Source organism: Sturnira hondurensis, unplaced genomic scaffold (genome assembly GCF_014824575.4).
Source record: "Sturnira hondurensis isolate 20B ecotype Veracruz unplaced genomic scaffold, ASM1482457v3 Scaffold0021354, whole genome shotgun sequence".
Lineage (NCBI taxonomy): Eukaryota > Metazoa > Chordata > Mammalia > Chiroptera > Phyllostomidae > Sturnira > Sturnira hondurensis.
In genome coordinates, this window is record NW_028093985.1 from 29485771 (window position 1) to 29503683 (window position 17913).

The following is a 17913-nucleotide window of genomic DNA, read 5'->3' on the forward strand; positions in this document are numbered from 1 at the left end:
CATTAGTTTTCTCTCTGGGTAAAGTGAGATGATCATTATACACCATAAGTAATTGGCTAAGTCTAAGTGGACCTAGATGAGTTTTTTTTATTCACCCATGTAAAAGGAAATTCAGTAAGCAGAGAAGCTTACTGGGAAAAATAAAACCAGTGCCAGTGAAGATAGGTACTGGGTACTAGTAAAAGGCAAAAACCTAAGTTTAAATATCAATGCATTACATAACAAATCCTTACATAAAATTTATGGTAACCCACCAGCACAATGGCCCCCAATGATCCCATCTTCTGGTATTTACATCTGTGTAATCCTATCCTCTTTAATGTGAGATGGATTTATAGACTCACTTCTTTTTTGTTTTTTAGTTTGTTGTTTTACTTTTTTATTGAATTTATTGCGGTGACATCGGTTAACTGCACATCAGGTGTACAATTCTATAATGCATCATTTGTATATTGTATGGTGTTTTCACACCAAGTCTTCTTCTATCACCATTTATCCCCCCACACCCTCTTCTACCACCATTTATCCCTCCACACCCCCCTTTCTTGACTCACTTCTAAAGAAGAGAGTATAGCAGTTTTAACAAGATGTTATTGCTGCCCTGGCTGGCATAGCTCAGTGGATTGAGCGTGGGCCTGCCAACCAAAGGATTGCGGTTCGATTCCCAGTCGGGGCACATGCCTGGGTTGCAGGCCAGTTCCCAGTGAGGGACGCACAAGAGGCAACCATACACTGATATTTCTCTCCCTCTCTCCTTCCCTTCTCTCTAAAGATAAATAAATAATATCCTTTTAAAAAAGATGTTATTGCTGAGATTAGGTAAAAATCAAACTGTGGTTTCCATTTTGTGTATTCTTGGATTTTTTACTCTTGGAGGAACAAGTCACCATGTTTTAAAGTAGCCCTATGTAGAAGCCCACAAGGCATGGCAAGGGACTTAAGCATCTGGCCAGCAGCCACTGAGGACCACAGGCATGCCAAGAGCCACACAAATAAGCTTGGATGGGAATTCTCAAGCCCCAGCCAACACCTTGCTGACAGCCTCATTAAGAGACTGTGGATTAGAAGGACCCAGCTAAACCACAAGGGGATTCCAAACCCACAAAAATGATAAAATAATAAATGTTTGTGGTTTTAAGCAGCTAAGTCCCAGCAGAGTATGTTACATAGAAATAGGTTAACACATGCTTCTAAAATTCCTGCTTTTCTTTGCATTAAAATGTTATCTCATACATTGACTAACTCCTCAGAAAACTACTTGGCCCCAAATTATCTTAACTCATTTAAAAACTTCTGTGCACATGCCCCTGGGCTTTTGTGGGAAATGCTAAGACAAATTTGTTCATGGGCTTTAAGATTATATTCAAAGGCAATTCTAAATTATCTTTAGATAATCTAAGATCAAGAAAAAAGGCATTTCAAATGTTGCTTTGAAGAAAGAGAACATAGGTCTGCAAAGGACTGATCTGCAACGTGTTTGCGGAATAAAGAAAACTACAAAAGGGGAAAAAATGACACTGAGAAAAACTGGATGGCACGTACATGAAGCCAGGAAATTGCTTACTTTAATAGAGGCCTGTTAGCAATGTCTTGAACATGACAGAAGTCCAAACTATTAATAAGTTAGGCTTTCTAAGACTGTAGGAAATCCTGGGATCTATCATCTTAAATCTCGTTGCTCTTCCATCACTGCCCTCATTTACAGGGTGAAAGATGGCTTACTCTTATAACCCAGGTGGTTTACCCCTTTGAAAAAAGGGAAGAAAAAGATAAGCAGCTGCTTTTTATGGTATTTTAAAGTTGTATACATTGGTTCCATTCACAGCCTAAAACCTAATACCTAATATTTAGACACAAGGCCACACATACCTATGAGAGGCTAGAAAATGACTGGTGTCGTTTAGCTGGTTGGGTGTCTCCCCACCAAGCAAAAAGTTGTCGGTTCGATTCTCGGTCAGGGCACATGCCTGGGTTGTAGGTTCTGTCCTGGATCAGGGTATACAAGAGGNTAAAGTTGTATACATTGGTTCCATTCACAGCCTAAAACCTAATACCTAATATTTAGACACAAGGCCACACATACCTATGAGAGGCTAGAAAATGACTGGTGTCGTTTAGCTGGTTGGGTGTCTCCCCACCAAGCAAAAGGTTGTCGGTTCGATTCTCGGTCAGGGCACATGCCTGGGTTGTAGGTTCTGTCCTGGATCAGTTGTCGGTTCGATTCTCGGTCAGGGCACATGCCTGGGTTGTAGGTTCTGTCCTGGATCAGGGTATACAAGAGGAAACCAAAGGCAACTGATGGATGTTTCTCTCCTCTCTTTCTCCCTTCCTTCCCCTATCTCTAAATTTAAATAAATAAAATCTTTTTTAAAAAAAGAAAGAAATGAAGGAAGGAAGAAAGGAGGAAGGGACAGAGGGAGGGAGGGAAGGAAGGAAGGGAGAAAGGAAAAAAATGAAAGGAAAGAAAGGGAAGGAAGGAAGGAAGGAAGGAAGGAAGGAAGGAAGGAAGGAAGTCTAATTAGGTGATCATGTCCCTAGCTAGAAAATGGTGGATTCTGTTACTAAAAAGAAGCCCTGGCTACTGTGGCTCAGTGGATTGAGCGACAGCCTACAAACCAAATGGTCACAGGTTCTATTCCTTGTCAGGGCACCTGCCTGGTCCCCAGTTAGGGGTGTGTGAGAGGCAACCATATATCTCTCACACATCCCTTCCCTGCTCTCTAAAAATAAATAAATGAAATCTTAAAAAAAAAGAAAGAGGCCCTGGCTGGTACAGCTCAGTGGATTGAGCTCAGACCTGCGAACCAAAGAATCACGGTTCGATTCCCAGTCGGGGCACATGCCTGGGTTGCAGGCCAGTTCCTGGCAGGGGACGCACAAGACACAACCATACAATGATATTTCTCTCCTTCTCTCCTTCCCTTCCCCTCTAAAGATAAATAAATAAATAAATATCTTTTTAAAAAAGAAAGACAATATAAGGGGAGTGGATACAGGGAAACAGCAGTGGCTCTGTAGTCAAGACCTGAAGTAAAAACAAATTTTATATTTTTGATCTTTACTGAGAGATGGACAATACAACTAACCTATTACTTACTAGAAAATCACTACCAGGCTGATATCTAAATATTCTACGCCTTGAAAGATTATTGGAGGTGGGGAAACATAATTTTTCTCTTCTAATTGACATACATTTTATTAGTTTATTTCAAAATTATCATCACAATTACTCTAGTTACCATCTGTTACCATCCTAGTGACAAAATTTTTTTTTCCTTGTAAGGACTTTCAAGATCTCTCTTAGAAACTTTCAGATAAGCAATACAGTATTATTAACTATAACCATCATAACTTACTTATTTTATAACTGGAAGTTTGTGCCTTTTGAAAGACTCAATCTTTGAGTGACACATTAGTATAAAACACTGATTCTCAAACTTTTCCATGTAATGGCACACCTAAACTAATTACTAAAATTCTACGGCACAAGAAAAAATAAATTTTTTCAGATCCTAACAAAAAATATAAGTATAATTTTGATTCATTCACACTAGACATCTATTGTTTTGTTGGCTATTGTCATTTTTTTAATTTTACAATATAAGGGAAAAGTGGTCAGTGTCCCTGAGTAAATAGTCAGGTAGTGCATGTTTTAAAGATTCTGGCATCATACCAGTAGAAAATCACTGTTATAATTTATCAGACATAGAGCTTATCTGCTATTAGAATGTACTACAAAAAGGACTTAAGATTTATCAGCAGGCAGGTTGTAGGCAAACTATAGAAATATTTGAAAAGAAGTAAAGCTGCCCTGGCTGGTGTAGCTCAGTGGATTGAGCGTGGGCCCGGGAACCAAAGGACAGAGGTTCGATTACCAGTCAGGGCACATGCCTGGGTTGCAGGCCAGTTCCCAGCAGGGGACTCACAAGAAGCTACCATACATTGATATTTCTCTCCTTCTCTCCTTCCCTTCCCCTCTAAAGATAAATAAATAAAATCTTTTTTAAAAGGAGTAAAGCTGTGTAGCTATTTTCCACTATTTCCTGTGTGTCAGGGACTATGCTAGATGTTGTGAGAGATACAGAGGTATTAACATTGCAACACAATATTCCAAACTACAAGTTATATGATACCACTGACGTGAAATTTCTAGAAAAGGCAAAACTACAGAGGCAGAAAGCAGATCAGTGAGTGGCTGCCTTGGGTGAAGGGTGAGAACAGAAAATGACAGCAAAGAGGCACAAGAGAAGTACCTGAGGTGATGGAGGTGTTCTAAAACTGCACTGGAGGGATGGATGCACAACTATATACATTCACCAAAACTCAACTCTACACTTAAATGGGTACACAAACAGCACTAGAGGTGCTTTTCAAGAACAGCCACAAGCTCTATATTTTAATCATCCTATCACCTTTCTACCCAGAACCTCTGAATTACTACTTGAGAATATACACACATTCACACATGCACATACCACCCATTTTGGTTAGGAACTAGGCAGAGATCATCCTATAGCTTCAGATACAGCTCCTCTCTAAAACTGTTATCAGAAGTAACTATTTCAACCAAGTTCTGCTTCTCTGGTGTTTTCAATGTTTTTCCCATGTACATGATATCTTGTCTCTTCCTTAAATATTCTACTTTTATTGCCTGCCAACAGCTTGAAAGCAAAATCTAGTCTGTTGAAGAGCACACCACCTAGAAAAACAGAGCCACAAAATATACTCCTGGTTCTTTTCTAACCAAACAGACATAGGGAAGTCACAGACTGTAAAATTATTTTCTCATCTATAATTTAAAATAATTTCTCACAATTATTAAAATTTAAAGCTCAGCAAACTAATGAAACCCCAACTATTTCTATATACAGTGTTACTTAATACCAAAGTCAGATATTATTAAATTTATATAAGAATAAGTTTAAAAAAAAAGAATAAGTTTTATTCTAAAGCCAGACACTAAAGACTTTTTCTTGAAGTATTATTGGAGGACATACTATGAAAAAAATTTGTCCTTTTGACATATCTCCAGTACTTTCTGAGGATTTCCTTGTGTTCTGGCACAAAATATTCTAGGCTCATCTTGTACTTCCCTTGCCCCAGCCCTGCAATCTGCCATTTCTCCATGGAGCACTGATTCCTTTTATTGGAGAATGGTATTTAGAAGCAAAGATGTGTACACTGAATGTACTCATTACTACTGACCATTGATGCTCTAAGGCTCTCTCAGTGGCAGAGCTAGGGAATGTGTGCATGTATATATGTATGTGCGTGACCAATTTCCCATTACTGCTATTTTCTTTCTCCATGTGTATAGCCTCACCATACTAGTTGGGCTCCAAATTGGCCAAGACTTGGGCAAGACTCTCAATAAATATAAAATAGGATATTTAACCAAAGTTAAACAACTAATATGCTAACATTAAATGCTTCCATATTTGCCTTCATTTTCCTTCCCTTACATTCTTTATTGTTTACATAACCGGATACCCCAAATTGGCAAAGAACAACTCAAGGTTATTCCCTTGACAACTACTCAGTATAAGGCACCACAATTTACAGACTTCTTAAATTGTGAAGAAAACAAATCTTACCTTTTGGAAACCTGATTAAGTTAATCAAGATTGCTTAGCATTTTCAGCAAAGAAAAATCTTGAACCTGACTTCCTAAGAACCCTTCACTTCAGTACACACTAAAACTATCCCTAGAACTCCAGAGACATACCTTTTAGAGGTTATTTGGTAGTGGAGCCTTAAACCAAACATTCATGAAATGCTATATGTAATATAGAGCTTCTTACCCTCTAGTAATCTACATTCTAAGCGTCAAGATGTGGTACTATCATTTTTCATTTGACTCTTATTTCCATTGCTTTCATTCTTGTTAGCATATCTGAAAAAAATAGATCAGGTACGTAAGCTTTGCTCCAAAGTTCACTTCTCTTATAAAATTCTTCCTCGAACACTAAAGCAACCTTTGGTAACAAAGCTGTAAAAATAAAGATTTAACACCTACTGACACATTATCAGGGTGCTTGCATGGTGAGGTGGTTTTCTAATGGTGGTGGTGGATTTCAGATCTCTCACCTGGTTTCCTTTGAAAAGAAACAGGTCTGCTGACAGCAAGATATCTAAACATAGCACACACAGTCTCTAAAATTTTAACATAGATCACAACATACCCAATTACTCAAATAGTAATTATAAAGAAAAATATTACACTGTTATGATTTGTAAAATGGTTGCATAATTGTTCTACCATCTAAGTATCTAATTGTTATATCAATAGGCAGAGTTGCTTAAGTTGTAAAGGCAACAGGTAGCAAAGTTTGAAGCTAGCTTATCTGATCCAAAACAATCCATTAACCAGTCAAAGATCAACTGTAACAGGCTTAAGTACTTAAAATACTACTTTCACAGTTGACCTTTGAAGAGCTATTCCTTGCTCCTCAAATTTCTTATATTAAAGATCACAGTTCAACCCTACCGACCCAATTTTAAATTAGCCTCTGAGTCACTGACTTCGAAGTCAGTCATCTGGTGTAGGCTCCTCCTCACCCTCACAACCCCGCCCACCCTCATTCATGAATCTCTTTCATCAAATCTCTGAGAGAAGATTATTCAAGCCCTCTCACACAATATGTGGAAAGGATCTGTGGACCAGGAGACACTAAGCTGGGTTCCAGTCCAGGGTCTGCCATGAAGTATCTAAAATGTCTTGGGGTAAGTGAGCCATTTCATTTCTCCAGCTTGTATCTTTAAGCATAAGATGTGGGGAAAGACCAGATGCTGTCAAAGGTCTCTTCCTGTTCTAAACTTGCATAATTATGACTTCCAGTGAGGCTCACCATTTCAAGAAAGAATTTATTTAATTTTTTACACAGCTCTTCTTGTTGAAGGGACTTTTTAAATTTCCAAATATACACATTCTTCAACCCTGAAATTTCACTTCTTGAAATCTACCCTAGAAAGGATGATCACATGTACATAGAAAAAAATCAATTAGCATTGTGTGTAAAAACAATTAATTAGAAACATCCATTCCTAGAGAAATAAATACAGCGTGACATAACACCATGGGATACTATGCAGCAATTAAAAATAATGAAGAAAACCATTCTTCACTGGTTTCACTCACTAATTGAAAAGATCTCCAAACCATACTATAAACAAACAAAAAACTGCAGAACATGTACATTTTGATGCCATTCATGAAAACAACTACGAAGGTTTACATAGGACTTTCTACAATGATGGAAATGTTCTGGGTCACAGTTCACTACAGGACCTTCCAGTTACCCATGACTAGTGATATGGCTATTGTAACTGAGAAACAGAATTTTACATTTAATTTTAACAAATTTAAGTTTAAATACCCACACGTGGCTAGTGGCTATCGTACCTGACAGCACAGGTCTACAAGAACAATCTAAACTGGTAACAGTACTTAGTTCCCTCTGAAAAGGAAACTTCAAGAAAATGTAGAGGTAAACAAAGGTGAACTTTTGCTTTACCTGCATTGTTTGAATTGTTTAAAGCAGGTAATACTTATTAGTTACATAAAATAAAACTTATAAGTAAAAGACCTTGCTAATACTGAGCCAAATCTGCCTATGGAGCACCAAAGAAAGAATTCAGTTTTTCTCCTTTGCTTTTGCCATACCTGAAAAAAATGGGGGAAGTATGAGAGCTTTCCTCAATAACACCCTTTAAATCGTAGTTCCTCACATATCTCTTCCCCCCTGTATCCCCTTTTTAACAACTATAGTAACTTCCAGTACAAAAGATACAAAAATACAGTCATAAAGGCTATTAACTCATTAGCAAGGGAGCAGGACATACGATAATTTCTAAGAATGTTTTCCAATGGAGGTGATGAATGTGTGCCTCTCCGTGCAACAATGTTTCCTATACTGAGAGAAAGACAAAGAGGAAAAGAAAAACAAAAAGAAGCCACAGCTCCCTAAGTGTTCTCCTCTCCAAGCCAAACACTTCCGGTTCTCTACAGAAACAGAGACAGAACCCTCTCAACATGGCATGGCTCTACTGCAGTTCAGAATAAAAACTAGAGTCAGGATATAAACATTTCTTAGACACTTCTCTTAGTGGCAGGGCATACTCACCCAGGGTCTCAGTCCAGACTTCTAAACTTTAGGTCATTCATTTGTTTATAAATAAACAGTGAGCCCTAGTAAATGCCAGGCACTGCACTTAGCAGAGAGGGTACAAAAATAAATGAGATCCATGTCGACAGAGCCTCTGCCCTTGAAAGCCTTATTACAGAAAATTATATTGTAGTTGATAAACACTGAAAAATCTTGATTTCAATTTATTCCAGACAGTCCAACTCACTTGTTGCTGAATACAGCTGGGACCATTAGACCCATGCCATCTTTATTTAAGTTTCTAATACAGAGAAAAAGTTTATATAATGTGTTCAAATTCTCCAACACAATGGGGCAAGTCTAATGAGTAATTCCCAAATGTCCCTTAGACAAAGTTTTCAACAGTTCAAGGCAAAAATGTGAAAAAAATGCAAAAATGTGAAAAAAAAACAACAATGTAGCACATACAAGTAGAGTAAGTTTGCCTATAAAGATTCTCTTCATTATGAAGTTGTGCCCCCTCCCTTTTTTGTACTGTATTAAAATGTTCTCTACCACATGAAATAGTGGTTTTTGGTAGAAAGCAGAAAGTACTTGGTTTTTTATTTGGTTTGTTTTTAAACAGTCTCACTTGCCAAATAACAAAACAGCAATCAAATTTCTGTACCAAATATTTGTTGATATTTTATTTGTCCATGTCACCCACAAATTTAAAGGACTCAAGAAAGTTCCCTCTGCTCTCAAATGCACATCCTGAACACACGAAGGAGGCAATTATTCCTTCAATGCACATACTTCCATAAGAGTTAAATCATTTACATTTTGACAGGAGGAAAAGTTAAAGGTATCCCCTCTTGCTGTATAATTTTCAAGGACATTAATATCACAATAAAACAGGTTAAAAAACACAGGATTAAATAGGCAAAAAGTCTAATCAAACAAAGTACTGGTGACAGTAACAACTGTAATTGATGACAGTTACTTTAGTAACAATAAAAGTAGCCAAATTTTATCCAAGTTATTTGTAGCTAGTCTTAAATATCACCCACACTGAAAAAGGAGGTTTACACTTAAGTTCCAGAAAAGGGGGCGTGGGAGAGAGAAAAGACAAAATGAGGGGAAAGATCACTTGTTAATAATAATAATAATACAAACTACCACATAATTAAGTGTATCACTAGTAATGACAAAACTGCAAATGTTACTAAGTACTTGAAAGTGAGTCAAAGGTCCCACAGGACACCCACCTCTTCTCCACTCACCCATCCCCCAATAAAAAGTATTTGTTCTAACCTTCTGGTTATATTTATACGTAAGAGTTAAAATGTAGGAGGCTAATATCACCCAGCTTAAACCAAGGCATTTTCAAGTCAAGCAGCCCTGAGTTCGCAGGATGGGCCTCTTACTTTCCGTGTGACCTTAGGCAAGTCACTCAACCTCTTCAAGCCCCACTAGGCTGTAAGCTCCATAGAGCAAATGTCATTTCTGCCTGGCCTGGTACTGCAGGCATATAATATTGACACATCAGTTTCTTCTGGTATAAAGTAAGAATGTGAAGAACATTTATCTCACAGCAGTAACTGGAGGGTTAAATCAGATACTATTTACATAAACCTCTGGCGCAGTGTCTGATCATAGCAAACGCTCAAAAATATCAACTTATTGACACCAACTGACAGCTATCAAACCTGAAAGTAGTTTGAAGACTTTCAAATACTAATATAAAAAGTCTTTTTTACCCAGTAAATGCTAGTTGCTCAATGAATAAAAATATTCCACAAAAAGGGTACGAATAGTTAAAACCACTGGGCTGGGAATGTAACCATACATGAACCTTGAATTGCGTGTAACAAACCCAAGCTCTTAAAAGACAGTCAGTCGACTCCAAGTTTTTCTCCTCCAGAAGTAGGCCCTAAGCATCCTCCCATTGGTCTCCCACTCTCCCCGTGGACGCCTCGGGCTGTCAGGGAACCCCCTCCTCCGCGCTCAGGGGGAGGAGAGAGGAAACCGGGAGGAGGGGGCCGGGTGGGGGGAAAGCGCGCGTCCCCGCGCCGTCGCCCAGACCCACCTTGAGCAGGATGGATGGCGGCAGCTGGTTGATGTCTGGGGTGTCGGGGGGCGGCTCCCTAGGGCAGTCGCAGGGGTTTCCACGGGGGTCCTGACAGTCCGCGTCGCCGCATTCCTGCTGCTGCTGGGCAGGCGAGGGGGCGGCGCTCCCCACTCGGACGGCGTCCCCGCCGGCCTCGGCAGGGGCACCTTCGGCAGTGGGAGAGGAGGGCGGGGGGCAGAGAGGTTGCGGCGGCTGCTCCGAGCCCTGGCAGCCACCGGCGTCGGGGGGCCGCGGAGGCGAGGCGCCCCCTCCCGCCGGCCCGCCGCCGCCGCCGCCCCCACCGCCACAGCGGGGCTGCTTACACGGGGTGCAGGCGGGCACCCCGGCCCCCTTCCGCTTGCACACCATCTCAGGGGGCGTGGGGGGATCGGCCGGCGGCGGCGGCGGCCCCCGGAAGAGCTGCACCGCGACAGGCGGCCCCAGGAAGCGCACGGGCCCCACGCTGGCCAAGAAGAGGCTCCGGCCCTGCTGCTCCCAGGCGGCGGCCGCAGCCAGCCCCAGCTCTCTGCAGCAGGCGGCGGGCGACGAGGCCGAGGCGGCGGCGGCCGCGGCGGCGGCGGCGGAGGAGAGTAGGAAGCGGCGGGCAGCGGCGGCGCAGTCCTCGGCGGCCAGGGCCGCGCAGCGCCGCGCCAGGTGCTGAGGGGAGGCGGCCGCGGCGTAGGCCCCGTCCCGCGGCGGCGGCGAGAGCGGCGGCTCCTCCTCTGGGCCGGCGGGGGCGGGAGCGCCGGGGCTGTGCACGATGAAGCAGAGCATGCAGGGCCCGCGGAAGAAGCAGTCCCGGCTCCGGGGCGCCGCCGGCTGTGGGGGCGCCTTGGCCGGGGTCCGGCGGGGCAGCCTGAGGAGAGGGCGGCGGCGACGGCACCAGCTGCAACAGCGAGGCCTCTTCTGGCTCGGGCGGTTACGCGGCTCCTTCGAGAGAAGGTGGCCCATATAGAAGGCCCCGAGGAGGGGGACCGGGACGGGGAAGGAGGGAGGCCCCGAGAGGCGGGTTCCCGGCAGCCGGGCAGGCCGCTCGCCGACTGGGCCTCGGGCCCGCGGCAGGGTCGCCCTCCCTGCGCACACACGCGCACACACGGGCACACATGCGACGGTGGGGGGTGGGCGTCAGCTGCGGGCCGCCTCGGCGCCCGTCGGGGGCTACATGCTTTGCCCAGGGAAGCCGGGAGAACGATGGGCGCGAGCTTTGGGTACGCGACGGAGATAGCGAGCCTGCCGGCTGGGCGACCGGTCCGAGCCTGACCCGCCGGCTCAGGCAGTCACTGCGTCGGCAAGGGGAACGCAGGGTCCCGCTCGGACCATTTTAACTGCGGCTCCGCTGGCGGCGCGCGCGCCCGCACACAGCTCGGAGCCGCAGGAGCGCGCGGCCAGCGCCGGCAGGGGGCGGAGCTGGCTGCGGAGGCGCGCCCCGGGCGGGGCTGCGGGCGCCGGCTGTGCGGCGCCGCCTGTCTGGGGCTACTGAGAGCTGGCCGGCCAGGGCGTGGGTCTCCCAAACCCCTATTCCCCAAGGTTTCGCGGAGTCCCCGGGCCGGCGCCTTTTTTCTGGGGCGAGAGGAGACCCTTTGGAGCCAGTAGTGTGACATCCGTTTGCAAAACCGCGCTGACGTCTTTAGGTGTAAGTTGAAGACCTGCCATTGGCCCGGAGCCACTCAGCTCTTCCGCTCACCCCCACGCCCGACTTTAGGACTGTGGCCACTAAGGAGCTGCAAACAGGGTTCAGTCTCAGGGCCGACCTGTGTCCCGGACTGCCTCTTCGGTGGAGTGGCAGATGTGTGCCCCTTGGGTGCTTCGGACCGGTCTTCTCACAGGAGGGGTTAATTGGTAGTGCAACAGTGTTGTGTTTCTCCTCCTGTTTTCATACTTCTGTTACTTGTGGCAGCCTACTAACTACATAACTCCATTTCAAGATGAAAGCGTGTATCAAATTACCTATACATACCAGAAAGATAGTGTGTCAACCCAGTGAGTCATCCAACATCCCAGGCGATAAGCTAGGTGTCTGAACCTTTCAAGTCCCATTTACCTATCACATACATTAAAAACGATTGTGAAGTGCCTACTGTATTATAAAGTGCTTCTAGGTAGACCTTGGTGACTGAGAGGAGAAAGAAAGTAGGCTTTGCAGACAACCCTTAGAAGGTTTGATGCTAATGATACCAGAGAGACAGGACAGTACCTGGTGTTGAGAGATTAGCTTTCACAAGGGAGAAGAAATTGAAAGAGGCCTGCTGATGGGAATAAGCTAGTTTAGAGGAGGAGATAAGAGATAATACAACAAGGCACTTGAGAAGATGGAACGGCAAGTACCTTAGGCGGGATACCATCTTCACTGTGATTGGAAGGAATAAGGAGAGGAGGGGTAAAAGAATGGATGCCATTAGGTGGTGGTTTCTGGAAAGGGAAGGAGTTTCTTCAAATGGTCTCTCTTTTTTCTTTTAAGTTGAGCCTGGTTACCCGATGAAGGGTGAAAGGACAATGGCAGGAGTTTTTAAAAGGTACTAAAGATAACTTGAGAGAACTAGTTGAGGAAGCAAGATTCAAGGCCCATCCCTTTGGAAACCATTGTTTGAGCCTGTGTGATCTTAACCACCATAGTGGCCAGCCTCACCTACCCTTCACCCAAACGTACTCCTTTGCTAATAATTGCCCTTTGTTAAGAATGACTTTTATTTTGGGCCTACCTAATATTCAGGGAGCTCCCTTGAATATAAGTTAAAGGCCTCCCTTTCTGAGCTTGATCACAGTGAGATGTAAGTCCAAGAAACCTACAGGCAAAGATTTATGAAAGGGTTTTAGGTACCTGTTACTATCAAATGCATTGCCCAAACTACATTTACCTATGTATATTGTCCACACAGTTTTCATCCCTCTGTCTGTACAGGGATATTCTAGGGCCCCAAAGCTTGATTCTTGAGAACAGGAGGTTAGGAGTGACCAGAACTGCCTGAGGCCTTATAAAAAATCCTCTGTCATCTCTACCAGACTGCACTTTGAACAAAAGGAGAGGGATTCTAAGCTTTTTATTTACTTTCACTTTGTCAAAATTGCAGACCCGTTAGTTTCATGTAAGTTAAACACACAGTGACTTAATGATCTCACAGGTGTGGATCCAAGAAAAATAAAAATATATATTCATGAAAAGACTTACACAACAATTTTTATAGTAGCTTTATTCATTATCACCAAAATGCACGAGCAGCCCAGATGTCCATCAGTAGAGAAAGCATAAATAAACAGGTATACTTATTCAATGGATTATTGCTCAGTAATTTTTTTTAAAAGAACAAAAAAGCAAAGAATGAATCTCAAAAACTTAGGCTGAATCAGACTCTGCAGTTGGGGGCCCTAGAATCTCTATGTAATTTTAACAATCTCCCCACCTGATTACTGCACAGACACCCTGACACCATGTAAACCTCTCAAGAACTACACATATAATCTAAATTCTTGTTTCAGAGATGAGGCAAGTGACTTGGAGACTTTTGCAGTGGCTTCTAAAATTCACAGCACTAACTCAACTTCCAATTCCAGAGCCTTCCAGCCACAGGCAGGTGCTGTTTTTCTCTTTACCACAACACATAGCAGAAGGTCTTGAATATTACAGCAATGATGTAGTAAACTATACTATTGTCACCACAGCTGTAATGAGTATTGGAACTCATTGCCCTAAATAATGATACTGAAGACACTCAAAATATTCAGGAAACAATTACAAGTAAGAGTCATACATGGCTCTTTAGACATAATAGTAGCACTTGATGGCTTGGTTACAAAAAGAAAGCAGCCTGAAGTGGGAGCTGGCCTGGAACTATTAAGTAGGCTCTGGTGTCACTGCCCTTCTCAGGTAGGTCTGAGTATTCTGTTGAACAATTTCACAAAGCATCAACATCAGACATGATCACCCTGTGATCATGACAAACAAGACAACAATAAGACCCTTTATAATCATGTCTATCCACAACAAATACAAGAGCATTCTGCAAACCACCAAAATGATCAAACATTCTAGCACATATAAAGTGACTTCCATTTCTTGACAAATTATAACCTTTGCTTCATTCTTCTTTCGTTGTAGATAACAATTATTATTTTTAGGAGATTCATATTTTATTTCTCCAGTGACATATTTACACTTGAATAGAAATTAAAGGCCTGCCTCTACACCAGAGCCAGGTCTTTTGGGTGGTTCAGTCGAAGAGGTGAGACCCCCAGCTGGCTCATAAAAGTGTCCTCTCCTTGGCCCCGGTTTTGGAGTTTTGACAGTCTTGAGCTCATCAATAATTTCAATATGCTTAGGTGTCAGATCTTCATAGTAGTTGACATTTATTTGCACCAACAATTGGTGCATTTACACAGACTCCTAAACATTCCACCTCTATAACAGTGAAAAGTTTGTCAGGTGTAGTCTCCCCAACCTTTATTCCAAGCTTTTTCCAAATGGCCCCCAGTATGCTGTCAGAGTTTCGAAGCATGTGAGGTGTAGTAGTGCAGACCTGAGGGTGATACTTTCCAACTGGCTTTTGATTATACACTGTATAAAAAGTTGCTACGTCATAGACTCTCATTGGAGGTACTTGTAAAATTCCTGCAGCCTTGTTCATAGCAGAGAGGGGCAGCCATCCATTCTGTCTTTGGGCTGAATCCAGGACTGGAAGCACAGCTACTGCTTCATGCCCTTCTGGGTAATTTTTTATAATTGCTTCTATTCTCTTATAGATTTCTGGTGTGAAATCAAATGGAGTGTCTGGGTTATTCTCAGGAGTATCTCTGTGCACACATAAGGCTCCTCCAGCTCCATTTTGCACAGCTGTCATGTGCAAATTCCTTATGTGTCTTCCCCACTGGGCCATGAGGTCAGCCACCCTGGCCTGGAGTGCTATGGAGAACATGGTGGGCAAAACTGTTGGTGTTTCCCTGCGATGCCAGACAAGGATTCCCCTAGATAATAATTATTAAAATATCCAGTCATAGAATTACCTCTGCTTCCTGACAGCATCCATTTCAGAGCAAAGCCTTGGCTGTTCCCAAATCACCTAGCACAAGTTCAATCCTATAATGTCATTTTTAATCATTTTTATCTTTTAATTATGCTTGACATACATTATTATGTTAGTATTTTTAATAACACCTTCTTACTGAGACCCTCCACAGTTCCTCATGGTGTGTTATCTGCTTCCTTGTGACAAGTCAATAAACCCAACTTGGTTTGACTATGAATGTGTTCCTGCTGGTCTTTGGCTGGAAGATATTCACATTTTTTATAGTCAAATGTCACCCCCTTATCAAACTACTACCTCTTCTGCTGTACACTTTAAACTTATTCAGTGCTGTATATCAATTATATCTCAATAAACTAAAATAAAATGCCTTCTTCCTTTACTCCTGCTGCTTACCCTGTTTTTATTATCTTTATGCTTCATTATCACACATTTATTTTGTCTTTATTTTTTTAACTTTCAGTAGAATGTAAGCTTCATGAAGACACAGACTTTGTTCAGTTTTTAGGAACATAATCTACAGCTGTATGGAAGATGGACTAGAGTAGGAAGAGACTTGTAGCAGGAAGACTAGTAAGATTGTTCAAAGGGTTGATGGAGAGGCCTTAAAAGCATGAATTAAGGCAACCATGGTGGGGATGATGAAGTAAGGGTAGAACTGAAAAACATTTCTTATACGGAGTTTTCAGAATTTAATGACAGTTACAAATCAGGTAGAGAGAAGGGGATGATGGATAGGGAGGAAATGAAGAAACCCACATTAATGATTTATTTTCATATTTGAATACAATTCAAACCTGAGGTAGACCTTTGTTATGACATAGATTCACACTGAAAGCCAGTATATAAATTTTAAATGTTGAAAACAGTTTGACATGAAAGCCTTTTCTTTTCTGCTGACATAGAATATATTTACTTTGAAATTCACTTTTGCATATAAATGAGACCCATGTATAAAAGGCTTTAATGCTTGCAGATGAGTGATGATCGTTGTAAATAGCTCAGACCTCCTATGGCACCAGTGACGGAGGCAGAGCACAGTGAACATGCTGCTGATCCGCCCGACTGGTAGGTACAGTGGGTAGTTGGATAGCCGAACGGAACAGAAAGGCACAAGTTGTTGTTTCATGCATCCAGAAAGCATGCAACACCCCAGGTGTTCCATGAATTTAATTCCTTCTTTGATTGTGTTTTTATTGAAATACTCAGAGATAATAGGGAAAACAACAGGTTTTCAGAAATTTCCCTTCAGGAGGATACTTTGTACTCTTGAATAGTTTGTTTCAGGCATAATATTAAAAAATTCAACTGTTGCCTGGACTGTTCTTCCCTCAGCTCTTCTCATAACTGATTCATGCTCCTCTTGTAGGTTTAGGCTCAGATAGCACCTCCAGTCACCAGAGCTCTTCTGTAGCTGCTCTCACACCTCCCGGTTCATTCCCTGCACAACAGGTCTGTAGCTGTAGTGTTTCAGTGTTCGATTATCTCTTCCATCAGAGTTGCCCCCTACCTTGCTTGCTGAAAAGTAAATCCCTTTTCAGCTGCATTTTAAAGGGAGATTATCCTGGGTGGGCCTAATGTCATCAAGGGAGCTCTTTAAAAAAGGTTGAGAAGTCATGGAGATTCAAAGCAGTGGGTGCTTTACTGTTTGGCCTTGAAGTGTTGGGGCCAGGAATATGTGGCAAGACACGGCAGGCAGGTGGGCTGGAACTCGATAGCCCTTGGTTGTTGGCCAGCAAAAAGCTGGCTGTCAGTCCTACAGAATTCTGAATTCTGCCAACGAATACAATACATAAACTGGGAAGATGAGCCTGAACTGAAAAAGGGAGAGAGCTCTGGGAGAGATTCTCCAATAGCCGTGTGAGACCTGAGCAGAGAATACAAATGAGCCTATGCCAGGAAGTCTGACATACAGAACTGTGAAATAAGTTCTATGAACTATGAAATAGATGTTTAAATCACTACATTTGTGATAAGTCATTTTTGTGGAAATTGAAAATGTATTCAACCACCAAACATAGTCCTGTAGAAACCAGGACTGGTAGTTTAATAGGAGAGAGCAAAATAATAAATTATTCAAAACTTTTTAAAGATTAATTCAAGCTTATGAGAGGAAATAGTTAACCAGAGGTTAGTCACAGAATTCACTGTTCTCCCACTTTTATATAAATTAATTGGGGAATTCTGGTCAGGATTTAGGTGTTGGTAAGTATGGCTCACCTCCTCACACAACCACAGCAAAAATACAACTAGATTACCAAACAAACCACCCAGAATTGTCAGAAAATCGAGCTGTATAAAAGTCAGACAACCAAGATATTAAATTGTCACACTGTAGGAGTTCATTAAAAATGTCACATTCGCCCAGAGAGGGAGGAGCAGGGGAGACACAGGACAGGCAGTCCCACAGCCACATGTAATGGATAAAAATTGGGAGGGATTCCTCAGGAGCAAGGGATCCCAGCCCCACACCAGACCACCCAGCCCAGGGTTCCAATGCCAGGAAGATAAGTCCCTGTAACTTTTGGCTGTAAAACTCAGTGGGGGTTGGAATGGTGGAAGAAACTGCAGGATTCTCAGGTGTCACATCTTAAAGGGCCTGAAAGAGACTTACAACTTTCCTAGCCTCCCCCTCTGGGCTCTAGTACCTGGGCAGCAGCTTGAAGGGCACCAGTGGCATATGGGGAGAAACCGAAGTGACTGG

At 42.7% G+C, this 17913-nt stretch overlaps 2 protein-coding genes and 1 long non-coding RNA gene across 3 annotated transcripts in view; 1 reads left to right on the forward strand and 2 right to left on the reverse strand.

Annotated features, from left to right (window-relative positions):
• FBXL17 (F-box and leucine rich repeat protein 17) overlaps positions 1-11237 on the reverse strand; it is a 480048-nt gene extending 468811 nt beyond the window's left edge. The window contains exon 1 of the mRNA XM_037031996.1: positions 10174-11237. Within this exon, the coding sequence (XP_036887891.1) occupies positions 10174-11145 (972 nt within the window). The 5' untranslated portion in view covers positions 11146-11237. The remainder of the gene's footprint in view (positions 1-10173) is intronic.
• LOC118977221 (uncharacterized) lies at positions 11072-13484 on the forward strand. Its single transcript, XR_005064480.1, has 2 exons — positions 11072-11136; positions 11897-13484. It is a non-coding gene; the product is annotated as an uncharacterized LOC118977221 (long non-coding RNA).
• Positions 13485-14356: 872 nt separating this feature from the next.
• LOC118977219 (NADH dehydrogenase [ubiquinone] flavoprotein 2, mitochondrial-like) lies at positions 14357-15138 on the reverse strand. Its single transcript, XM_037031999.1, is given in 2 exon segments — positions 14357-14548; positions 14550-15138. Coding segments are annotated over 2 exon segments (744 nt in total). The 5' UTR covers positions 15102-15138.
• Between the last annotated feature and the right edge of the window lie 2775 nt (positions 15139-17913).